Genomic DNA, 25,993 nt, shown 5'->3' with positions numbered 1-25,993 from the left:
GTCGGGTCGCGGGGACAGCAGCTCATGAAGGGAGGCCCAGACTTCTTTCTCCCCAGCCATTGACCATTTCTCATTTTCTGCAAATAAATTTTTTAAAAATTGCTTGGAATTTCCAAGACGTCATAGAATAAAAGATCAATATTCATTTTACTCAAACAAACACCAATAAAACGTGAAATCAGAAAAATGGATCATTTTAAGTGCTCTCTTAATTTTTCCCAGAGCTGCACGCCTTGATCTAAACTATAATATTGAAATCAATTTCTGTTTGTGTTGTTGCCCAATGAAGTTGAGACTCAACAAAGAGTGTGAAGTCTCTTGGAGCCCCCAACAGCTGTTCTTCTGTCCTGTATTCAGTTCTCTTTTTTTTCAGAAAACATCAAGAACAGAAAGAAATAGTACAGAGAAGACTTGTTTTTTATGACGACTTGTCTTTGGGATTATTTGGAGTTCTGAAAATATATTTCACAAATAAAAGCAAAGCTGAGTGCTACAATGAATCTTGTGTTATGTCACCAGACAAGTATCCTGATAAAATCCATCTGTATGAGCCACTTCAAGGCTTACAGTTCTGCCCTGTAACACTTCCATGAGGAAAGTGTGGGATCAGAATCCAACAGCAACCTCTTCTGACAACAAAGGTACAATTTGGCGGCAATCTGTAACTTCAGAAAATGTATACTTTCGGTTTTTGCGGATTCACCTATTTGTGGAGTTTTCCGTGGAACATGACTCCAAATTATTCACGGAAAATCCAGATCGATTTCCCCATGGAGCAAATCTAAAATATTTGAACGAAAATGCCGCTTAGGAAGCTGAAACGCCACATGATGTTGGTGGGGGTTGGAAAGCAGCCAAATCAAAAAGTAATTTATTTTCCTGGGTGGTGTTTGGCTGCACCCCAAGAGCAGAAATAAAGACGACTATAGCTGGAGTAGAGCTATTAATGTTTCTATTGCTGCATGTGAAGCCATATTTTGTATGTGAACTATAAAAATAGGTATTTAGAAGCATCCGTAGAAGGGTTTTAACATTTTTTTAATTTTCATATTTCACATCACTTTATACTAAGTTCACAATGTTTTGCACTGTTACATGAAAAAGCGCAAAAAAGCATCTCTCGGTGAAGCCCTCATACCTTGTCCATCAACAGCTTCTAGCTCAGGAACAAATAAAACGGAGCTTTTGTTTCATAGTTTAAAGAATAAACATCCTCTGGCAGTCTCTTTTCGTTCATGAGCAGGGAAAATCTCCAAGGACTCGCAGCCGGACTCCCACACCTGCTTTGAAATTTCCACGCAGCTTGTGGTGAGTAATCAGGGCCGCCCCTCCGCTTTGCTCTGGGATGTTTAACCAACCAAAGGCCAAAGAAAATGAGAGATCAGCAAATCTTAAACAAATTAGGAGTGTGTAAACAATTAAAGGGGGGAGAAAAAACTGTTTCGTGTCTAGGCGAGGTCAGATTAACGTCCCTGGCCACCTGGTGTTGAATTCTTCCACACGTCTTTGGACAACTCAAAGCAAATATCTCTCGAGTGTTTTGGCATTTCTGTGTAAACTTGCTTGGCACAAGTAAGAATGAAAGGAGAGTAGCTGAGATGTCGGAGTCATGAACCCTGACTCCTCAAAGGCCAAACTAATCATTTATTGTACGTCACCGCAGATAAAATGCTTCTTCTAGACAGGCTGTATTTTGTTTGTTTGTTTTTTGCTGCGTTGTCCATCGAGTTGTGTTTTAGTACCACAAAGGGCCTTCATTGCTCCGTTCACCTCCAACCTGAGCATCAGCAGCTGCAAATACTTACTCCCTCGTTACTTAATATTTGTAAAGTCGTGCTCTGGTTTTGTTTTTCTTTGGTGGATGCAGCATCTAAGCTTACCAGAACTTTGCTAATGTTCTGCTGCATAAGATGTAACATGGCTAAAATGTCCTGTCTCGAAATGTAGTGAAATTGATTTGAGGTTATATCTTACTTGCAGACAATAACTGTTTTGAAAAGACATAAGCAGACCTTTTTCCACCTCAAGACAACTGTGATGTTAAGAGTCTTGGGCTTTTCTTTCTAAACTTTATACTGTCATACAGTATAAAGTTTAGAAAGTATACATTGGTATACAATTCTCTGTTATAAAAGCAAAATGGTGGAAGAAAAAAACTGGGAACAGTTTAAGTGAATCTTATTTTATAGATCTTTACAATCTATGCATTACTATTATTTCAGACAGTTATTCAGATTGAAAAAGGTTCACGTCTTCTGTTCTTTTGGCAGTCAGTAGTCCAAACTAGGAAATTCAGACTTCCCAGTCAGAAAAATCAACTGCAACATCCTCCAAAGTTGGATTTCCCGCTGAGAATGGGGAAGCGACTCTAACGAGACGCAGCAGTTGGCCAGTCGTAAGACCTACTTCACGTTTCAAAATGGCTGCCCCTCGCAACAATAGTAGTAAAATGTGGTGGAAAAACGTTGAAATGCATCAAAAATCCACAGCGTTATTTCACATGAACACAGTCATCGGTTTTTGTAAACCATTGCCCAATGTATGACTGATGAGAATCTAATGATTCAGAAAATAGTATTTGCATTAAATGACCTGATGAATTTCAGACTCTAGTCATTTTAAGAGCAGAATTAAGACAGCAGATGAATCTCAAACTTACTAAAAAGTACAGATTCAACAAATCTGGATGCATAGCCAGACATAACACGTTTAACCTTTCCTAAACCGTTCCTAGCCCACTGAGTCATCACATTTCATCATTAAATCAAAAACTTGTCCTTCGTCACAATTTAGAACCATAATTTGATAAGTTTTGCTTATGTATTTTGGGGAAATTATGGCTTTTTCATGATTGTAGCTATTCTATCGAGGGCGTTTTGCCAGACATCCCAGAGTCCAATTATTTAACAACGCTGCAAGAAGTGAGAAAGGCAAGAGAGGTTGTGCTCTTTTTTTTCTCATGCAGCTGAACTAATTATTTTCAGATTTTTTTGGCCAGAGATTTCAGAGGAAGCATGAGAGAGATCAACCTTCGACAGTCAGATTCATCTAGTGCAGCGTGTCAGTGAGATGCCACAGATGCTGCCAGGTTAGTTGCTCAGGGCAGTCTGCAGATAAAAAAAATTTACTTTGATACTTAGAAGATTGCTTAATCCCATCCAGACACTTTTCAGACAAGCTGCAGTTTATTTGCAGTCAATGTTTGGTGCAAAGTTTGCCTTACATTGGACTCTGGTAAATGTGAGCGCATCTGTATGCAAAGAGAGGCAAAGAGTGTAAAAAGAGCACTGCCACAAAAGACTGGTGCCAACCTTTTTGCTCCTGTGATGAATTGCTTGGAATTGCTTCTGATCACTTGGTACATATCCAAAATATGTTTTCCAAAGAAAACAAAAGGTAAATGCTGCTTTGAGTCCTGTGTTTTCTGCAATAAACTGGAAAAGATCTGAACCGCCGTTTGAAGCTTTAAATAAAAATACAGTGGGTTCAGAACTTTGCTTTTATGCCTTGAGACGTTGCGTCCACATCTACCATGTTCTGTGCGCTCAAACATGTGGCAATACTGGGTTGGGCAGCTGTGTGCAGCTTGAGGCTGCCATCTATGTGTCAGATTGAAAATTACAGCCTACATTTATCAGAGTTATCATGACTTCAGATGTATAAAAAAAAAAATCAAGCCAATGAAACATTACCCTGAAGCTGTTAACATGCGGCGGATCTCCCAACGTTTGGAAGAGCTGTGTTCCGGTGTGAGAAGAGACTCCCTGCAGAGGGCTTTCAGTGTCCAGCAGTGGACATACAGGGTCTTCTGTTGAACCCCAATTTGGTGCCATTACCCCCTGTCGCTCCTCTCTGTCCCTAACAGAGTTCTCCCATTCATTTGCTTATTTGGATTCTGCTATGGGAGACCTCCCACGAGCCAGGGTGAACTGTTACCCTTCACGACAAGACTATTAATTAATCAGAGCAACTGTATCCTTGTTTCGTATGATATATGCTAAATGTTTTCTCTTTTCTGGGGAGCCACACTACCATAAAACCAATATTTGTAGACAGATGTCCAAGGAAGTGATAATACCAGATTATTTTGCTCTCCAATTTGAAGTATGGAATTGCTTAATGCCTCTTTTGTTTGAATTGATACCACTATAACCATGTAGCAAAACCCCTCTGGGTCTCATATACTGTAATACTGGATAGATTATAACGACATAATTTTTTTTATTGTACAAAATTTGTTTTTGTTATACTAAAACTTAAAAACAGGTGCTCTAATTTGAGACAAAACCAAAAACACAGTGGACAAAGCACACCAGAGGAATCCCTTGGGGGTTTTTCCTGGACATCATGTGAGTTACCAGTTTAACTTCCTCCACCTGCAGAGCTTCTTTCATCTGAACTGAGTCATTCTGGCACTTCTCCCACCTTTGCCTTTGTTTCTGAACTGCAGGGCTCCTTGCTCCCACCCTCACTTCCCAGACCATCACATCTGAGTATTTACTGTGTCATACAATTCCATACAGAGACACCGAGTTGAATAATTTGTCTTCGCCCTCCGAACTTCTTTTCACATCAGTTATTACCCCTGGGGAGGTAAGTGTTGATTTAAATATGAAGAAGTTTCTACTTTTAATGCATGTTATGTATCAAACCATGTGGGTTGAAGGAAGAGAAAACCCATTAAAGACAAAAATGTTGCTTTTTTAATAATATACAGCAGGCTCTTATGGTCCCTGTCATCAGCATGGACTTCAATTACACAAACCATAAATCTATGTCACTCTCTATTGTTATGAAAGCAAACATGAAAAATTTCTGATATAAAAATGCGACTAATTATCTTAGCATGTGTCGTGGTCTCATATGAGTAATAAAAATTAAAAAAATCATTTCACAGTTGGTGTGAACTTTTTTTCGACTGAATCTCAGCATTCCTCTAAGTATGCTTGTCACAGAGCTTGGTAAACAACTTAATTGACTGCAAAAATGTTTTGGAATGTTAAAGTCTGAACAAGATGCTATAAAATCACTCAAATTTTTCTACAAAGGGCCACAGTTAAAATAAGTCTTCGCTATAGAAATAAACATTTCTCCAAATCCTGTAACTGGGTTAAAAACATATTTTTTTAAATACATTTTTGAAATAAATATCCATAAAAGGACAAACTCTTGCTCTGTTCTAACAGCCATACAGTGCATACAGTAAGAAATGGATTCAGTTAAAAATTCATTTGGGAAAACATTTCCTCTGCCTCAATTTATTTGAGCAATTATAATATTCCATCCGTCCATTTAACTTTTAAACCCACTAATCCTTGCAGTGGCTCAGGAAATCATATTATGCATTTATATTTATTTTATTTTAGTTGTTAAAATACCAAAATTTGTACATAGCAATTGTGTATGTCTCATTTAATCGCCTCTGATGATATGCCACTTTTTTTCTCTTTTTTGCGCTGTAAAATAGATGTATTAGACGTATTAGTTTCTATATTAAACCTCTTGCTGCCTGAATGCATTTTGACATGAAAAAAGGGAAGTTACAAGTAATGTCCACCAGAGGGCGCTGTTACCGGTTTGCCTTTAAAACGTTACAGCATGCGATTCTCTTTCTTCTCCGCTTTAATCACAAACCATAACAAAAACAGTAATTTAGGGAGGTAATTATTTTATAAATTACTTCTAAAGAGCCAGCTCTGACTTTGTCTAATTTTTACTCGTGTTTTTTTTTTTTTTTGTTTGGGTTTTTTTTTGTGTGCGTATTTCCGCATTATAGGTGGGACTCTTAGTGGGCCAGCCCTGTTGTGTTACGTTTGGGGAAGTTGCTCAATATTGGACATTTCCCTTCTCTGTAAGGCCAACACATTCACGCGCTTCTTATCTGCCTCCGCAGTTTCATGAGATGGTGTTGATGATTTTGTCAACTATGACAAAATAAAACCAAACCAGCAGATATCACCAGAAACTCTCTTTGTCGGGATGAGTGGGTCTTTGACTTCCGCTACTTACGTTCGCAACATCAGCTACGGTCTCCGCCGCCAGTTGTCCGACTTTCTGGACCCTCAGGACAGGTGGAAGGATGTGATTGTGTCCATACGGAAGCCGAGCGGGGAGCCGCGGTACTCCCTGCTCCACGTCAGGTACGTCAGCTCCCGCTACTGTTTGTGACGTTTGCGAAACGGGGTTAAACGCCGTCGCTGTGTGTTTTCAGGAGGTTTGAGGGTCTGGTGACGCAGGGGAAAAGTCCCACCGTGGAGCTGCTGAATGACTGGGGAACCACCAACTGCACAGTGGGAGAACTGGTGGATATTTTGAAGAGCTGCAGTTTGTTGGCTGCTGCCAGTCTCCTGCTACCTGGTAATGAATTATTATTGCACATTGTAAATTTCACATTTTTTATTCAACTTCATTTGAAAGTTTCACCGTAAACCCTACATATCTAAATGACATTATATCAAAGCTTTTGGTGCAGAATTAGGTGACAAATCACACAGCATTTTCCTTCTGGGTAATTACAATAGTAATAATACGTAATAATTTAACAGTGGCGATTTACACAGCATCATTTGTATCTTCTTGGACACAGGGGGAGAATATTCATCGGCAGACACACTCCCGCTCCCCTTACAGATACCTCCCGACAGAGACCCTCCAACCAGACCACTGGATGAGATGCAGAGTCAGCATCCACCTGCCGGAGCAGCACCGGAGACACAAGTCCTGAGTGGAAACAGCCTAACAGGACACACAGGTATGTGCTCAGTCTTATGCCCAAACACTTACTTGTAAACACCTCGCAGAAGAATTTATTCACTCTGAGCTTCTGTTTGTTTTTATACTACGTTTTGGGATAGACAAACTTGACAAAGTGGGATGAGAATGCAGAGATTTAAAGAATCAGTTCACAACTGCAAAAATTTGGTGCTTTGGAAAAGCAAGATGAAGAAAACAACATTTTTGCAAGAAAATAACGAGCAATCTCATTAGCAGTTTAGCACAGGCTAATGTAGGAGACGCATCAAACATGTGCAAGAAAGTGACCAGGTCAGATTGAGTCCAAAGGTTAAACCTTTTGGTCTACGTGCAAGACGCCGACGCTTTTTCATGGCGGCGGCAGTATGGTGGTGTGGGGGCGCTGTCTTTTAAATGGTTGCTCTAATTCCATTTCATAGTCATCTTTTGTGTTGGTCTGTCACATAATATGTGACAATGAAATATATTAAAATTTGTTGTGATGCGACAAAAATGTAAGCTCTGTAGGTATGAATACTTTTGCAAGGAGGCACTGTAGCATCATGGTTGGGTTTAAGCTTCAGACTTATTTACAGCTTGAAGAAGTTTGATGTTACTGTTGTGCTTATTTCAGTTCATGGGATGTGAAATTAAAAACAATTAAATAATGCAATAACAGAAACAAAATACTTTCAACATTCTGTCATTTTTACATCTTCTTGCACAAAGTTTCAGTCTTATTTTTAAACTTGTTTTTTATTGCAAGATGTAATCAGAAACTTCTATTGAAGTACTTTGAATATTTCCCCACTTAAGTCAGTAGTTATGCAACACAACTACACCTAAACTTCTTTTGTAGTTTATGTAACAAACACCAGAAACTTTGGCCATGCAACTTCAAACCGTTGTACACTGTACATTTTTGACCAGCAGGTGGCAGCAGTGACTCCTTTGATCCACTTTCTGTGCAACCATTGTCAGGTGTCTCCAGTTTTATGTACAGCGAGCTGAGGAAGATCACGGGCAACTTTGACGACCGGTCCGTCTCAAACGGTGGCAGCCGACTCGGAGAGGGGGGCTTCGGCACTGTGTACAAAGGCTTCCTGAACAACAGACCTGTGGCGGTGAAAAAACTAAACCCAGTAAGTGAGAGTGCCTACGTAGAAGAGGACACGCTGTTTCACACGCTGAACATATGATGTCCCTTTCAGATGGATGACATGCCTCTGGACAAGCTGCAAGATCAGTTTAACCAAGAGATTCAGACTCTGAAAGTGTGAGTTTGTGTCCATCGGCGCAAAATGCTACGCTTTCTGTTTTCCTAAATCAAGGTAAAGGTAAAGATAAAAACGTTTTCCTGACAGGTTGAAACACGAGAACTTGGTTGACATGGTTGGATTCTCATGCGATGAGCAGCAACTGTGTATCGTGTACGCCTTCATGGCCAATGGATCTTTGCTGGATCGACTCGCCTGCTTGGTAAAAACGCATGGAGAAAAGTTGATATGGTACTCCATGCACAGGATTTAGCTTTTGTTTTTGTTTACATAGGACGGCAGTCCTCCTCTTTCCTGGCGACAGAGGTGCTTGATCACAGAAGGGACCGCTAAAGGTTTGGAGTACCTCCATAGCAACCATCATGTACACAGAGATGTTAAAAGGTGCGACGACTGGAATCTTTGTGTAATATTCATCTCTTCTAATAGCAGCTTTTCTCCTTTTTTATATAATAATAGTTGAACAATCTTTAAATTCTGAGACTGGAGATTTACATTGCTTTATACTATTTGTACTCTGAACTTTTACTCATTTTGTCAAATGACAAACCCAAACTTCAGTGATATTTGTTCTGACTGCATATATTACTATCATTGAAGATTTGTAAAATGCAATACATAGATGTTACCTTCTTCACAATTATGCAGTACGTTGCAGTGGTCTGTCGCATAAAATCCTGGTTAAACACATCATAGCTTATGGTTCTGGCAAAGTGCAAAAAACGTTCAATAGCATCAGTACTTTATCAATCCACTGCATCGTTCTCCCAACTCATAACAATAAACATCACAAATCTGTACTGTCTTTCTTCAACTCGAGCAAAAGCTAAGATGTTTTTTTTTCTTTGCTCATTGTGACTCCTATTTGTTTAATCCTCTTAGTGCAAACATCCTGCTGGATGAGAACTTTGTGGCGAAAATCTCTGACTTTGGGCTGACGAGAGCGTCGGCCAAGCACACGTCTACGACGATGATGACGGAGAGGGTCGTGGGGACCCGTGCGTACATGGCTCCTGAGGCCCTGAGGGGACAGATCACCCCAAAATCTGACGTGTTCAGCTTCGGAGTGGTACGCTTTGGACACACACATGCACAAAGGGAATACAACTTCGTTTTACCTCTTGACCGAAGGTTGTTGAATTGGCAAACTACAGGCTGGTTTAGAGGGCAAACTAAGCAATATTTTATTTTGTTTTATTTTTTGGGAAACTTCAAAGATCTGTAGTTTAACTTGAATAATCAAGTCCAGATTCTTTTCACCGACTACATACTCAGTATTTAGTGGTGATGTGCAGTCACATTAATGGCGTGCATTAAAAAGGCATGCAAGACATCTGTGAGATTTATACGTCAGGTGACGCAGTTGAGTCAGAGTTTCATGAACTCCTCTGTCTGGCACAGAGTTGAGTCAAACATGAGGCCATCAGTCCAACAGCGGCAAGACAACGAACCCAGACACAGCAGCAAATCCATAACAGAGTTACTGAAAAGGCAAAAACTATCATGGTGTTACAGTTTCCCAATCAGAGTCTGAAGCTCAGCCCAAATAGAATGTGGAACAAATAATCTACAAACCTACAGATTACTATTGACTATTAATTACATTTGTGTTTTTTTTTTTTTTTTGTTTGTTTAATTAATAACAAGTCGTCCACAAGAAAGTGGACCCTCTTGTTGTGCGTCCAGAGATTCTTCTTAGATCTGAGTCATTTTGAAGCCTGGTAAAGATTAGGTCATTTTTTTCATGTCCCGAAAGCAAAGAACTGAAAGTGTACACTTTCATAGTCCAAAAAAGTTGTGGCTCACTCTTATTTCAGTTCATGGTGGTGCTGTGCTGGTGGTCTCATTGTGTTTTTCCTTGCATCTATCTGAAATTACATTCCCCCCCCCCTTTCTTATTGTACAGATTCTCTTAGGATTTACAGACTGTGAATCCTGTAGAAACTGGTACCTCAGGGCTCTTTCTGTTTGTCATGTAAAAAAGTGCGTACCAGGCAGGCCGTGTACATACATACATAAGCAGCTTTCCCAGGTTAGTGAACGTAATTTCATTTAAAAGTGGATGTACAGCATGAGTAAAATGGAGTTTCCTGCTGGGGAAGTTCCTCCTTTTTCATTCTGAGGGATGCCAGTGGCTGTATTGTTCACTATCTTTTTTTTTTTTTTCAATCTGAACAGCTGTGGGAGTAGGGCTGTTCTGGTTGGAGATGTGGAGCGCATGGAAAGGAAATAGAGGTTGCCTGTTGCCCAGAGCCGTGTAATTAACCTCAAGGCTCTGGTGTCTACAGGTGCTGTTAGAAATATTGTCTGGACGTCCGCCAGCTGATGAAAACAAGGAGCCCCAGTTCCTGGTAAGCTGTGCACAAGGCTTTTACTTTAGCGGGAAACAAGCTGCTCTCAGTTTGTTTCTAAAATAAAAACCTCAGTCCGTCTTTCCCTTCTGCCCCATCGTAGATGGATATCAGGGACGACATCGATGATGACGACGAAGATCTGACCCTGGAGCAGTTTTTGGACAGGAAGATGACAGACTGGGAGCTGAGCCAGGTGGAGAGCATCTACTGCTTGGCATCCAACTGCTTGGACGACAGAAAAAACAGGCGGCCGTTCATCAAACAGGTACCTTCAGTAGGGTTGCGCTGATTTATGGGCGCCAGTTTCCTTATTTTTGGGAGATCGGCCGATACTTACACGTGAAGCCGATGTTATGCACTGATCTCATTTGCCTCAGCAAAAATCTAAAAGTTTCTTCAGTTTCTACCTTGCGCAAAGCACTTCCCTGAAGCATGATGCTCCCAACTCCGTATTCCCCTGTGGTCATGTTGTTTTTGACCTGAAACCATTCCGGTGTCGCTCTCGCTGTACATTTAGGGTTGTCATTCTTCAGGAACCCCAACGGCGAGTCTTTACACGAGATGAAGAGCAATGAATCTCTACATCTCCTTCAAAGAGAGGCAGAGAATAAATTAAGCAGTGGGACTTGGTTTACTAATTTGGTAGGCATTTGGTTCCTCTGGATTTTCTTTGGGAATATCAGAGTGAATGGGGATCACTACAAATTCATTTCAGTTTTCAGATTTTTGATTTGAATTTTGAAAACTTATCATTTCATTCTTATGTGTTACCATCTGCATACAATATCAAACTTCAGTAAAGGTTATGACTACAATGTGACAAAATGCAAAGTGAGAGGTTTGAATTATTTTGTAAGGCTTTGAATATGAATATGCTTTGAATATAAAACACAAAACACTTCTGCTGCTTTAGCTGTTGCAGCTTTTTAAAGTAAAATTCTGTTTGTTTTTTTTATCTGCAGGTTGTTTCAGAGATTCACAGTGTCATCAAAAGCATCTTGTTGGAATCGTAGGCAGAGGGAAACAAGAGGCTCACACTGCCTCTGTTCCAAAGTAAAGAATGACAAGTTTTCAGCTTTTTGACTTTAGAAAGTTCCTTGTTTCTAAAATAAAAACCTCAGTCTCTTTGACTGAAAGAAAGAGATTCAGCATTTAAGCATCTTTCCTTTCTGTATTTATATTCATAAAAATTTGAAGAGGACTACCAACAGGACATATCAGCTCTGCTACAGATATTTATCCATTAGCATGTCATAAGTTCATCTTATAGCAACAGCTCCAGTAAGAGGCATCGCCAGATTCGTTGCAAGACTGACTGCTACTGGAGATCCTTCCCATCCACAGAATCACATCAATGACTTTTTAAAGTTATTTGGAGGATATGAGTTTGAAGAAAAGTGTGAGGACATACTTAAATGTTTTATTTTTTTTTTAATTTACAGGCTAAATTTTTATGTGCTGTAAAAAGAAGTTTTATTTTTGAAGAAATAAAAAAATGGACCAAAATTGTCTGATTTAAATATTTTATTTTTCATCTTTAAAAGAAAGATTTGTAAGAAAACAAAGAAGAACAAACATTATTCATTTTCTCTAATGACAATGAATATAAAGGGATTTTTTTTCCCCTTCACATGTGGTGAACGAATATTAATCAGCAGACCAGTGGATGAGGCAATGTTTCCGTCAAGGTAGTATTCCCTTTTCTATCCGATAAGAGTTTGGCATTCCTTCCTCTGTGGGAACCAGGTTTTTATTTGCTTCCTCTCGGTGAAATGCGAGATGTACAAGATAGATGGAATATTTCTGGAAGCCCGGTCTTTCCACTGAAATCCACACCGACAATCACCAAAAACAGACCGCTTCTTAATCATAGAGCATCACAGCTACAATATGTACATTTACAGCACTTGCATAGAAAAATAAGTTTCTCAGCAGATGATTTTTTTTCCCCCATGTAAACCACAGTTATATCAAAAAGAAGGAATTTCGTCTTTATAAAAATGCACTGTTAAAACAAATGGAGTCGACAACGTGGGAATAATTCGGGTCTTTTTCAGCTTTGGAGCACCTCGTTGTGCAAACAGTAGGAGACAAACACACACAAAAAAAAAAACAATTATTGACACAGACTTAAGGAATGATATTTAGGAATTAGAATATGAACTCAAAAAAAAGCATTGTTTCTATATTGGCGCGAGTTCACACTAGTCGTGCTTGGAAGTTTTTTGTTTTCATTAAGTGTCAGAGCTGACCATGAAGAGAATACCTCAACTTTTATTTGGGCCTCCGTGAATTATAGTTAAGCTGCTTGTGAGTGTGTTAAGATGCGCATTTCCATTTGGCGAGCTACAAATGGAACGTCTGAAAGGTGTCATTTGCTCAGTTCTCCTTGGCGTGCATAGTTGGGTAACGTGGTGAGAAAAAATTGAGGTTGTTGGGAAAAGAAAAAACAAACACATTAACAAAACAAACGTCAAATACAATTTTTTCGTCACCCATCACAGGGATGTTCCACTGTGGAACACGTATGGGGTGGGGGTGTGTGGGGTGGAGGTGATACTGAGGTGTGTTTTAATCCTCCTCCTCCTCTCCCTCGCCGGGTGGCCGGGTGATTCGGCGACCTCCCCTCTTACCGGCTGGGCCTTTGGGCTTGGCAAAACGCTCTTTATAGGCGTGCTGCTTGGGATGCACCTCGGCGTACAGGAACTCGCTTGTTAGTTCAGCCCCATCTTCAATTTCCAACTGTGAGAGGAAAAAAAAAAATAATAATACCTGGCAAGCCAGTATCAGTCTATAAATAGGTGGAGTTGCCATTTCAAGCTGTTCAGAATCCAACAAAGGAGTAATTCAGCTCTCCTGCTGATTTGTTTCAAGTTTTCATTTCAACTAATTTTCATGGTAATGGCTCATTTTCAGAGGCAGTAAATTTAGATTTTCTTTTAGCTGGAAGTCATAATTATTAATATGAATGCTTGAAATAGTCAGATCCTTCTGATCAATCTATATGGCGTTTTACATGTTGAACTGAATTATTAAAAGTAAATTTACATTTCAATTATGATTTAATCAGCTATTGGTTAATTTAAAAATATCCAACTTCACCCGTAACTGCTTTAATCAATGCAGTTATATAAAATTATATCAATGTAGTTTTCATATTTATTTCACTAATGAAGGGTCAATTTTTTAAAATGGAAAACAATCATTTATTTACATAGTATTTATGTATACATTATTGAGACAGACTTCGTCTCTTACTCTATTCTTGACCTTTTCGTTTGGGCAAAAATAGAGTATAGAAAAATAGTTTTATTTCCATTTCTCTGTTCTACTGCCTAAATAAATAAAATCTTTCAGCATGTTCTTCCATCCCATCTATTATTCATCTGGCATCTTGTCTAGTTTAGCCATATTTAAAGCTTATCGACTGTAGCACTATCTGCCATAAATTTATACTTTTGCACTTTATAAATTAAGCTAAAAGAAAAGAGACAACTGGAAATTTGAATTTATAGCAAAGTGTGGAAGCTTAACTCTAATAATGTATAGGACCTATGAATCAAACACAGATTAGCTCAAGTGTTTATTATGATATCTTCATCTCTCACCTTTTTCTCGATCTCAATCTGCAGTTTGGTTTCCACCATGTCAATCAGGTTATTTTTGCAGCTGGAATACAGCATCCTCTCTCGGATGCTACACTTGTACCCTGGCATAGAATAAATGAAGACTGCAAAAGAGAAAAAGGACATTAGGGCCAAAAAGATACTAAACTAAATACGGTAACATTTTATTTGACAGGTGTTATGTCAAGTTTATGATGGTGCATTATTCACAACCCGTCAAAGAAAGTGTTGCCCTAAATACAACGGCAACGTGTAAAGAACAGTGTACCTGTAGACTCCAAGTAGTCGCCTTCATGGGAATGTTTGTACAGGAAGAAGTGGTAACGTGGAGAATCTTTGGGGACTCTCTTTGGCAGGTCTTTCAACTCGGTTGGCTCAGTGCTGCACAAGCGAATCATTTCCTTTTCAGCATCTATTTTCTGTTGACAGAGGAAGGTAAAAGGGGTTATACTTGATGTAAAAAAAAAAAAAAAAAAAAAAAAAGGTGACGGTAACCAAAAAAAAGCAGGACTGAGGTGAAGCTGGCTGAAGCGGATGTTGACCAGTTTGGTGGTGTTGGCGAAAGAATCTCATTTTGACATCTCTCTGTCTCGTGTTTCCGGTGAGGGAGAATCCATCCCGGGTGATCATACAGCTTCCACCAAAAAGTGTTTTTAATGAACAGAACTGCTAAGTGGATTTTCCTTCCAAATGTGCAACTTGTTAAGGGGAAATCGTTTTTCAAAGGGTAAAAGATTTTTTGCAAAAAGTATGAGCAAACACAATTTCCTAAACTGGAGCTCTGTTGACAAGGTTACTAGAAAAAAAACAAAAATAGGTGTCTTCAGACTGCTGTGTGTCTACAGTCCATTTCCTCATCGTCCTCTTCCTCTTTTCATCGCAAACTTCAATATTGAGAGAATTAACATCTGTAGCCTGCTTTCTGTTCTGGGTGGCCCATCCAGGACGGCAGAACACGAACACACACAACACGATCAGATGTTATTTGCATTCAAACTGGTTTTCTACTGCTTATTTACATGCCAGTCAGTTTATTCCTGAATGGTAAATTATATTAAATGTTTTTGCAGGAGCATCCAGGGTGCAGAGTGTGCGTGCGTGTTTGTGTTTGGTTACATGTTTGAGTACAAAAAGGAGCTTGCCTTCGGCTAGGCTCACACACAAACTGTGGTGGGTCAAAAATGAAAGAAAACTTTTAAACAGACTGAAGGTGGAAAGTTCTCACAGCTTGCTCACGTAGCTTTATGTTTATTTTCCCTACAGAGCGAACCAATTAAACTGAATTTTAAAACCCAAGAAATGTCAATTAAACACCACTTATGAAACCTTTTCTTTGGAGTGAAATGCTTAACTAAGTTATGGTCAGGAGAATTGTTTTAATAGAATAATAACAACAACAACAAATCTAAGACCTAACTGTTTGCCTCTGAAGATCACAGAATAACAGGCTTCAATTATTCCTTTGTACTTTGGACTGATCTAATCAGAGCCATGGGTACACTGAATTTTAATGAGCAATGAAACAAAGGCTTTTTTAACAACAACAAAAAAGAAGAAAAACAGACTGACTCATTGTGTTTGTAAAAAAAGAGCAAAAACAGCTTCTGACCAGCAATGCTTCTTTCTGTTTATAAGGTAACAAAAGTGAGAGGTATTTAAGAAGCAAGTTCACTGTTGGAATACACTTAATGTTTCTTGCAGAAATGTTCTTCACCATTGAACTCTTATCTTCTTATCTCAGTATTTTTGAGGGTTTTTCCTGATAGACCAGAACCAAAAAAAAGCAATATTTGTGAAGTGAAAGGAACATGATAATACAACCGTTCTAAGAGAGCCTCTGAGGTTTGTAAGATAATATGAGTGGAGAAAAACAAAGAAACTGCTTCACAGAGCTCCAGGAACAGATAAGTCAGGGATAAAGTTGCTGAGTAGTTCAAAGCAGGATGAGGGAAAAAATAAAACAATAAGCTATTGTGGAATTAAATAATATAATAAATGACTCAGATTTAAGGATAGTCGTGATCTGAAGTGGCCTAGTCAAAGTTTGGAGAGTCTGTGGCTAAGCATGTAGCAATATGCGATTAATCAGTTAATCACATGATAAATCAAAATTCGGAGGAGAATTTTAATTCTTATGATTCATATTTTTTTGAAGGGTAACTTTATTCACACAGATCTCACCATCCATTTTATTTACGGTTCCAGTTCTTTTTTTTCTATATTTAAAATATTTTCCAGTTCCAGTGATGACTGTTGTTTGCAAAATTAGTTTGTGTGAGACAAAAAAAAAAAAAACTTGCAATATCATACCGCTATCAATACTTGAAAATGGCCTCAAAACATTGTCATTTATCGCAATAATTACTGGGATAATTTATTGTCCTGCAGTATTAATAATCGTGACAGCCCTAATTTAGCAACCTCAAAGAGCCCTGTTAACAGATGCTAACCGTCTGAGCCGACTGAGCTTAAACTGTTTTGCAAAAGCAGAACGGACAGTAATAACAATCGCATCACAAAAATGTGAAAGAGAGGCATGACCACTTTAGCTGGACATTGTTTTCTGTTAGGAACTCACCAGTTGCACATAGTTGATTTTCTTTTCCTTAAAATGTGCCAGAGCGTCAACAGCATCTTTGTGAATGGGGAAGGCAACTCCCTGCAGAGTCTGCTGCTTGGTGTCCACACTGATGTCCGTCTGGACCTGAACACAACGCGAACAAATGGGAAGAGCTGCCGATAATTTGGCTTCGACCTCAATTTCTAAATGATTGTACAACAAACACTTTAAAACTGAACAAATTTCATTAGATGGGTTATTATGTGTTCAAGTTTAAAAAACACAGTAAACTGGTGAACCATCCGGTCTAAAAGCTGACGCACTCTGATAACAGATGAGGAGTCTGTATTGGAAGCGACAAGGCGCCTTTAGCAAATCAAATGGAGAACTTGAAAATGCAGAAAGGATTACACTGATGGATTGCATCTATTTTTAGAGGTCTGGTCCTATAAATTGGAAAGCCTCGCAGACATGACTGAGCACAAATGCAGCTACTTCACATTCCAGTCAGGACTGCGCGTTCCTTTACCCATCTGCCTGGTAAAAAGTCAAGGCAAACGATAAATACTTTTTAAAGCTTTTGCATCTGGATAGCACAGACTAACGACTTCTCATTTTCCTTCAACAGCTGGTTGAACGGGACCAGCAGAAAAACCTCACTTCCCATTTGTGTTGCAGTTTTTAATTGACAGTCCTCTGAAGAGAGGCTTTGCCACTACAAACAGTTCCATATATGGCAAGGAAGAGAGCTGTTTTTTATGCAGCAGGCTGGGAAAGCAGCAATTAGAAAATGCTGTTAATTCAGTGAAGACGACTCAAAAGTCTAAACCTTGATCTAAACTTCCCACTGTAGAGGCAGTGAAGGTTTAAGTCTGCGAGGTAAGTAGACACAAGTACGTCAGCAGTATCACATTACTGCATTCATCTTTCTTATCACAACAAAAGGCAAAGCACGACGACAGAGCTCACTTGTTCCCTAGAATGAAACCACTCTCCACTGCAGAGCTTCAACATTTGCATACTTGAGGTCAGATTTAGTTTTGGACTCTCAACGGCATCTTCTTCAGCCCCTTTTTCTTTTTTGATTCGGCTAAACAAGCCCTATTACTGGGTATCTGCACTTTTTGTTTTTCAATAGAGACAAGGGTGTGAGCTGTAAAAGCCTTAATGAGAGTGATCTCTGCCAACATCCTGCTGTTCTAGCCCATCAGCACGTTTGATACTGCCAGGCCAGCATCTGCACACTTGCAATGCAGCTGACCTTGTGTGCTCGAAAGGCCTGCATCGCTGGCCTTCATTGATACTTTCACCCAGCTAGATTCTGGTTGTGGGGGGTGGACAGGGTTTCACATCACACAGGAGATGCGATTAGGAGGAGGAGTGCTGCTGCAGGCTGAGCTAAGCAGTTATTTTCAACCACTGAAGCCTAGAATGTGAAGATGATACAGTGAGTGGCGTTTCCTTTTAGACTTGAAAAAAAAAACAGATTAAACCGCACCTGCTAGTCTGGACAAGAGCACTGCATTATGTCCTTGTATATAAGTGCTGTCCAGCAGATGCTTTGTTACAAAAAAAAAAAAGTTACAAAATCTTACAAAGTATTTTTGGTGTCGTTTCTAGTGCAAACATCTTAGAAGACTGGAAATAAGTGCCTTTCAGCTACATATAAGAGCTTGTTTCAAAGTCAGTAATTTGTTCATATTGATTTGAAGGTTCTACTTCCCATTGGAGGACATGAGTGAAAGAATCTGCCAGTAAAACTAGTACATTTTCATCAATACTAAATGGGGCAGTATTATGCAAAGATCAACTTTTATTAGCTTTACATGATGTAATTATGTTATTTCCTCATTAAGAACATACCTGGAGTGTTGCTCTGATTCTTTCATGCATGTTTGAGAAATATTTTAATCCCCCATGGTAACCATTCAGCTGTGCAAAACACTGGGAGGACCGAGCTCTGCCTTTAAAATGCAGCTCCTTGGAGCTGCGTTTCTAAATTCCCGAGCTTCCACCTCACAGACCACCCCTCCCCGAGTCTTCTCCACTCAGCTCCTTCAGACTAGCCAGCAGAAATTAGCAAACACCTGCTGGAGCTGCACATCAGCTGAGCTCATATGAGCTACTTCTTTGTACAACATTCATAAAAACATTGCTAAAAGGTTAATAAGAGAAGCCATGTGCCTGCATGCAAGATTTTGGAAAAAGGAGTTTTTAAAGATACAGAGGCCCAATTTTAAAGAGTTAAATTAAAAAGTAAAGTTTCTTTGAAGTAATTTTTCATATATTTATGATTTTTATAACAATTAAAGTTTACATAGTTAATTGTGATATAAAATGGAACTTTATGCCAGCAAAACACACAATACTGACCCAGAAAGGAATAATTGACTTAAAACAAGCTCCTATACCCTGCTGAAAAATTTGTTTTGTCTCATTTCAAGTGTACTAAGATACATGCATTAGGATTAAGAAAAATACCTGGCAAGATTTTGTGTGTTCGCAGTGTGAATCGGTCTCTCTGGTGTTTACCTCATTTAGTTTGATCTGTCTCAGTTCCTCTTCTGCAGCAGTGAGGGGCAAAGGAGCCGCCTGTGAGGTCAGATATTTCTTGTAACCACTGAAGTTCAAATCCTCCTGCAAACAAAACCACATTTACAAATTTATAAAAAAAAAAAAAAGAAGAAAATAATAAACAACTTCATGTGTGGTTCAAGGACAAACCTTTGTGGTACCAAAAAGGTCGTCCTTAATGTGCCCTCCTCCAAACTCTTTCTTCAGTGTCGCCCTGGTAGCAGCATATAACATTTTGTGTCGCACCTGGAAAAATAAAAGCATTAAATGTTTTTATTATTATGAAAAGTTTGGTTGAGATCAGGATTTCTCTATCCAAAACTAATTTTAATTTGTTCTTTTAATCTGATCAATTTCTATTTTTTCTTAGGGCTATTAAACAGCAAAGAAAAAGAATAATGACTGATAAAAGCTAAATGTAACACAATCTAAACAATGATGGGAGGGAATCCACAAATTTATCAGCATTTGTGAGTTCCACTCCCATCATTGTTTTGGTCAAACATAAAATGACACATTTTACAAAAAAACTAAAACAAATTCAGCAAATATTTACAATAAAACATAACAAAAAATAAAACAGAACTAAATTTAACTGAAGACCCATGGAAGATGTAGCAAGACCTCTTAAAATTAAGATTCTTAAATGTAAACACTGACTAACTCAGTGATTTATTCAGTGCAATTTACTCCAAACATCCAGTTTAGGTTCTGGACACGCCCTTAAAAAAAAAATCAAAAAGGCACTGCACTAATTACTAAAACTACCACTTTTGTTTTGTGACAGTAAAGTCATTCATGCATAGTTTTATTAATCAAGATTGCTACCCTGGTTGCAGCTTTATAAAATAGTTTACTACTTCAGTTTCTGTAGTGGAAAAACAAAAAAGGCAAGCCCTCATGAAGACACCGCTGAAAACAATGGCCAAGAGTTTTGAACTACTCAGGCAAATTTCTCTGTCATCAAAATAATGAGTTTAAGCTCTATGCATGTGGTTGACCTGATGGATATACCCAAAGTGAAAACAGACGATTCCAGGTCAGTAAAATCTGCAGCATTCATGCACATGCAGGTTGAGAAAAGATTAAGCAACTTGTAGGCAAGCCTCAACCTGACACTTTATGCTCAGGGACAAGAATGTTAAGCTCAACTTTGTGACTCCAGATGGGAGTTTCAAAACAGTTTCACTTTGCACTCAAAGAGCTACAGTTACATTTGCACCTTGCATCTTCAAACTGCATAACGTTCCTTTCCACCGCTATGGAAACATAATGTTCCCCTGTGATGTCTAAATGAAACAAAATCGGGACAAGTTTATTATGCTTGAGTCAGTAGCCAAAAACTCACCGGACCAAATATATCACCCTACAAACTGAAAGAATCACTTAAAAAAAAAAAAAGGCAAAGTAGCCTGTTATTTAGAAAAATACCATGATCAAGCCATATTTAGCTTTTAAGACTAAGAAGGTATGAAATCACGCGCAGGCTGGCTGCTTTAATGCGGTCAACTCCACCCATCTTATACCCAAACCAGAGCACAACAAATGCTGCAAAGAATGGAAAGCTAGTCATTAAAGGCAGCAGGCGCGGCTGTCTTACAGTAGAGTGGTCTGGTGACCAGGAGAGGAGGATCCATTCGTAGCCTTGGTTGTTAGTGGAGTCCAGACGGTACAAAATATAGCATGGCACGGCATCCTCCAGAAGTGGCAGCACTAAGGAATCGTATTCCTGATCCCACTTCTTGGATGCTTTCCTGGTGCCGCCCAGTGTCAGCTGCTCTGGAAGACAGATGTGTGCAGGCTGAAATGTAAGCACTGCACAGATTTCTTTCTCTCACACAGACACACAACCTTTGGGCAGAGGGGTGAGTTCAGGCTTTTATTGGCACAAAAGGTTGTAAACAAATGCAAGGTTCTCTGCTTACCATCCTCGATGATGATCTTCAGGACTCGATACTGGTCTCCGCTCCTGGCATTGGCAAAGATTTCCTTCACGTCGTTCCCCGCTTGGAAAAAGATGGAAAAGACATTGTTTAGAAAAAAGCTAAACTGTGCTGAAAGGGACAGTCTAGTCTGGTTATTGGTTTTCAAAGTCTGATTCAAGCCATCAGATAAACAAAAGACTGATTAGTCCAATTAAAGTGCATTAAAGTCTGAGACCAAATGGTTCATTTTAGTCTGTGTATTGAGCACAATACACAGACTAAAGCAGTCAACAGTTTGCCACCATGAATGACCGCTCATACACAAATCTATGTTGAAGCTCAATAAATGAAAACCAGGCATCGTTCAGTATCAACGCACACCATTGTTTTAAAATACACAAAAAAAACTTTCTATAATACCGGTACTCTTTTTACTGACTTTAACTTCGATTAAACAAATGCCACAAATTTCTTGTGTTCAGTTGTGCCTTGTGTAATGGACAGTGAGCTATTTAAAATAAATAGCAAATTATTTAAATTTGTATACTAAAGTATATTATTCAAAGTGAATTTTCTAAATTAAGAATGTTGGAGATTGTTTATAGATGTTAGTTTTGATTAGCATTGTTTTGTTTTATGGTATTTGCACTTTGTAATGTTTTGTATGTACCTCACAGGCTGCCATAGCTAATGAGAGTAAGTCCTATAAAAGCTGGTAGAATCATTGTGCCAATGAATGACTTGAACTGCCAAGATGTGTTTGGCACAAAGAAATCAACACTTAGTGTTCCCGAGTGAAAGCAGCGAGGCACGTTTTGTTTTGTTGTTTGGATTATTAGTTTATGTTATGTATTGTAATATTTGTGTATGTTTTGGTTTTCACTGTGACAGGGGTAATTGTGGTGACTGCGACGATCATGGTTGATCTTCGTCAAAGAGAATAAAACGCTAAATTCACCCGTCGAGACTGACTGAGTAATTCAAGTGCTGGGGAGCTGCTACACCTTCACTTATAAGGAAGGTCAATTTCACTGAAGGAGATATTTCCTGCTTATATCAGTTTGTTACGCTTCCGTTGCCCTTAGAGCAGCCTTATTTTACACAATAAGCAGATTTGCTTGAAAAATACAAGGATTAGCAGGCGATCCTAGAGTTTTACTAAAGTCCTCTGTATTAAAATAATGACTATCAGACATGTTGTAACTAATAACATAACGAACCTTAGACGTACTAGTTTTAATTATGACTTTTCTGTTTAAGTAAGTAGATCATGTTGTACGCGGTTTAAATTTTGTGCCAATTCCTTGAAATTGTGTTATATTTCACGCAACGTAGTAGTCGTACTGTGCGAGACGTTCATGCCTACTGTCAGCCTAACACCTTTGACCTATTTCCAAGCACAGAGGTCAACAGGTTACTTTAAAAACCAGCTTCTCAACGACTTTCAAGTGCAAATCCAGGTGATTTGTTTAAATGTTATTCGAACAGCATAACTAATGCAGAAACACAGGTTCACCGAGAGGTTCACCAACTCTTATTGATACAAGTTTGTGTGGCAGACAAATGTGTGTAACATCCGTTTCCTGTTACCAACAGGTACTTTATCAATGCCTTTATTGAATGAGTCAGATATTTATGTGCTATAGGGGTTATATAATAGGTTTCTCCTAACAGAGCATAGTTGGGATGGGAATAAGCTTCACTTTGTGGTAAATCAGAGCATTTCTATTAGCCAGCTGCAGATCACAAAAACACTCGTCTATAACACGATGTATCTGTCTTGCAGATACATTTCTGAATGCAGACTAAACAAAGTACCTGCGTAGGCATCTTGTGCAGCAGGAGGTCACGCCCAACCCGAAAGGTTTCCATCAACACTGCATAATGTCCGTGCAATTCAGATAATGACTGGAGCCTTGACAGGTTGCAGACCGGCAGTGACTTTAGATGAAGGCGTCGTCCATTGATTCAGAGCCCAAACTAACCTCACAGGGTTTCAGTTTGATGATGAAAAATGCATATAAAATTACCTCGAAGCGGCGTCGGGAAATACTTTGAGAGGAAAAATGCTGTGGCTCGGCTACAGAGAGGCAAAACGCTCGGAAATAAGACCTCCTAAAATCCAGAGCGGCACAGCTGGTCGCTCAAATCACTGGAGCTAGCTAGGCTAACTAGCCGGGACAGACCAGCTAACTTGACGCTAGCTTCTCATGGCAACGAACCAGCGCCGGGCGCTCAAAGCTCGGCTTCACATTCACACGGCGGAGCGGACAAAAGGCGAGCCACCGAAATGAGAAATAACCCCTACCTTGAATGCCCGTTTGATGTGACATTGTGCCTGTCGTCGGACAGAGGAGTGAAGCAGCTGACCAGGCGAGAGCGAAGAGAAGAAGCAGGAAGTGAATTATAACGGAGAGACCCGCCCCGAGTCTGCGGGAGTCACGTGACCTACCGCCTGTTTAAGGAGATTTACTCACTTACTTATTTACGGGAAACGGGGGAAAAAATGAGGTATTTACGGAGCCCGTCTGGTGACATCAGAGAAAAAACAATAAATAAATAAAAAGTGTTCTATTAAAGCAACAAAAGCTGGGTAGTACTTGAATTGCTACAAAATAAAGCTGTATTTCGCTCAGCTTACATTACTGGCTGGCATTGTTGACACCAGCAGACACCATAAAACCTGACTTCTGGACATCATGGCATGGAGTCGTGCATCCCGGTTTTCCATGTCTGGCATACAGCTATTAATTTTTGCTTTTAAACTGATCAGATTGATCCTGTGTCCAGACAGAGGGATAATCAGTGGGCCTGGCATCATGACCTGTTTGTTCTGAAGATCCTGCAGCTTCCACTTCCACGTCCTGACACAAGAGGAACCAAAGAGCTCTGTTCAGTTGAAAGCACATCTTCCGAAGTTAGGATTTTTTTTCCCAAAGTTGGACTGGAATTTATTTCAATTTAATCTGTGAATGTCAGCTGCTCATTTTCAACAGTGAAGCTTTTTAGGTCGAAGAAGTTTATCATTTTGGAGAAAGCCTCATCAACATCAATATTTCCATTAAAAAAGAGACCAAAATAAGTAGTATATTTGATAGAGAAAAAGCCTCTCAGACTTTGAGCTCAAAGCATATATGTATATATGTTTATTAGACAATAAATCACCATATTTTACATAATTATCTTGGTGGAAGCCATTTGTTTGTTAAGTACTTAGTGAAACATATTTAGGCCTACTGTATCTTGCAAGTATTTTCAAAACAACCTTGATAGAAAGCAGAAAGAAAAACTGTACTTAAAAAAAATTGTATAGACAGAATTCTGACTATAGAGAGAAATAGAGATCACGGATCAGGACTTTAAACAGGGACAATGAAAGATTTAAACAAAGACAAAAAAGACTATATCAGACATTAATACAGGCGAGATCTGGCATTTAGACAGAGACAGAGATCTTACATCGCTGAGATTTATGCAAAAAACAAAGAATTCAGGATCTGACACAAAGTGTTGATGAAAAAACTGATGAGAGACAGATGGCATGAAGATAATTCATTCAAGATGCTACAAAAGAACAAATGTGCACTGAAGGTAAAAAGAAAATACAGACAGATGAAAAGATTCCCTCAGAGAGAAACAGAGAACCTTGAACTACAAACTGACATGCCAGGGAACCAACTGGTGTATCAGAGTGGATTTGTCACACCTACCACAGGCATATTATAAATCCAAAACATATATGTTGGTGAGGGCCAATATTATCTTTATTTGTATTTTTTGAGATTTACAGCCTAAAAATGCTTTGTCGTGATATTTTTTGTTTGCTTAATTTTTAAAGAAGATCTGAAGAATTATGCATCCGCGACCCTCAGTGGGGTCCCATATCTTTAGTGAATGTGGCATTAAATTGATGCATACACCAAAGACATGCCTACATAGATAGTTCATTGAAGGATGGCTATTGTAGTGGCATCTTTGCTGGAGCAAAGTTATATTTTTAGAGAAGAAAAGTCAATGGCACAAGTGCTTTCCACGTGTCAATAACGCATGAACCAAATTGTTTTAAACATATTGCTTAGTTTAGACTTTACAAAGAAACCTGTCTTTCAGAGAAAATAATACACACAATGCGAAAACACAAAGCAAAACAACAACAAAACAAATAAAGGCAAGCAGGGACAAAAGCAACAACAGTTACAAAGGTCAGTTTTGGCCTCCTATCTGTTCAACTTCGTGTCCACGTTTTAATTTATTTATTCATAATGCAGTATCTCGCCAATGCCACATATTTTAGATTGATTTCTAGCCCACGTATGTCTAAAACATTAAATTATTATTATTTTTTTTTTTTTAAAAACAGACAAATCTCCTCAGAACCAGGGCCTGGATCTTAGGGATGCACTGAGTGGCACAAAAACGGAAGAAATCTTAACTTTCTCACATTTAAATATGAAACTTTAACAGATAATATGTTTAATAGGTTACGTAGTATACGTTTGTAAAGCAGTGATTTCGTGTACTGCCCTCTAAAGACATGCTCAAATGTCTAAATAAAGCTTTATCAAAAGTGTTTAGAGAGGGGAAAAAAAAACCCAAAACAAACAAAGCAGGTTTTCGTTTATTTTGAAAGAGGTAAACGGATGTGATGCGCTTGTATCGGCTCCAGCTCGACTCTGGTGGATAACATTGCGTGGAAAATGATGTTAAGTCCGCTGCATGGAGCCGACCTCCTCCATCCACGCTCCGGCGGCTTCCCACCGAGTGCCCGCTGAAGAAGCTCCGTCGGGCGGGGGACGAGCTGCGGAATCTCCGCCCGGCGCATTCACGGGCCGGGGGGCACCATGGCTTGAGGATTTGGGACTGGCTGGGAGGGGTGGGGGACTCCACCGTGCGCTGCTGACAACAGGTCACATGGATAATCCCTCTCCAAAGCAAACCCACCGTG

General features: G+C 39.2%; 2 protein-coding genes across 3 annotated transcripts; one reads left to right on the top strand and one right to left on the bottom strand.

The window, feature by feature from the left end:
- The first annotated feature begins 5,666 nt into the window (after positions 1–5,666).
- irak4 (interleukin-1 receptor-associated kinase 4) lies at positions 5,667–11,869 on the top strand. 2 transcript variants are annotated; one of them, XM_055032779.1, is made up of 11 exons: positions 5,667–6,140; positions 6,212–6,357; positions 6,587–6,751; positions 7,666–7,874; positions 7,944–8,008; positions 8,097–8,211; positions 8,284–8,393; positions 8,892–9,078; positions 10,298–10,360; positions 10,464–10,628; positions 11,326–11,869. In XM_055032779.1, exons 1-11 carry the CDS (start codon positions 5,980–5,982, stop codon positions 11,374–11,376), a joined length of 1,437 nt encoding a protein of 478 aa, XP_054888754.1. In that variant the 5' UTR covers positions 5,667–5,979; the 3' UTR covers positions 11,377–11,869. The 2 variants fall into 2 exon arrangements, with proteins under 2 accessions (XP_054888754.1, XP_054888745.1); XM_055032770.1 differs by having other exon boundaries at positions 5,669–6,140; positions 7,714–7,874.
- twf1a (twinfilin actin-binding protein 1a) lies at positions 11,870–23,464 on the bottom strand. Its single transcript, XM_055032793.1, has 9 exons — positions 23,357–23,464; positions 21,049–21,129; positions 20,724–20,902; positions 19,274–19,369; positions 19,082–19,186; positions 16,568–16,693; positions 14,258–14,408; positions 13,972–14,093; positions 11,870–13,105 (listed from the first exon to the last, which is right to left on the bottom strand). The coding sequence occupies exons 1-9, from the start codon at positions 23,379–23,381 to the stop codon at positions 12,935–12,937; spliced, it is 1,056 nt and encodes a 351-aa protein (XP_054888768.1). The 5' UTR covers positions 23,382–23,464; the 3' UTR covers positions 11,870–12,934.
- Between the last annotated feature and the right edge of the window lie 2,529 nt (positions 23,465–25,993).

The sequence above is a fragment of the Poeciliopsis prolifica genome, unplaced genomic scaffold (genome assembly GCF_027474105.1).
Source record: "Poeciliopsis prolifica strain line A6 unplaced genomic scaffold, Auburn_PproV2 SCAFFOLD001, whole genome shotgun sequence".
In the NCBI taxonomy this organism is placed as follows: domain Eukaryota; kingdom Metazoa; phylum Chordata; class Actinopteri; order Cyprinodontiformes; family Poeciliidae; genus Poeciliopsis; species Poeciliopsis prolifica.
This window is presented reverse-complemented; position numbering and strand designations above follow the sequence as displayed.

Bases quoted from the DNA above. Each gene is read 5' to 3' on its own strand.
- twf1a (XM_055032793.1), bottom strand. From the start codon at position 23,381: ATGTCACATCAAACGGGCATTCAAG. The intron at 21,130-23,356 runs GTAGGGGTTATT...TCTTTTTCCAAG, and splicing joins ACATCAAACGGGCATTCAAG to CGGGGAACGACGTGAAGGAA. The intron at 13,106-13,971 runs GTGAGAGATGAA...TTCCTCTCACAG, and splicing joins AGATTGAGATCGAGAAAAAG to TTGGAAATTGAAGATGGGGC.
- irak4 (XM_055032779.1), top strand. From the start codon at position 5,980: ATGAGTGGGTCTTTGACTTCCGCTACTTACGTTCGCAACATCAGCTAC. The intron at 7,875-7,943 runs GTAAGTGAGAGT...TGTCCCTTTCAG, and splicing joins CGGTGAAAAAACTAAACCCA to ATGGATGACATGCCTCTGGA. The intron at 8,394-8,891 runs GTGCGACGACTG...TAATCCTCTTAG, and splicing joins GTACACAGAGATGTTAAAAG to TGCAAACATCCTGCTGGATG.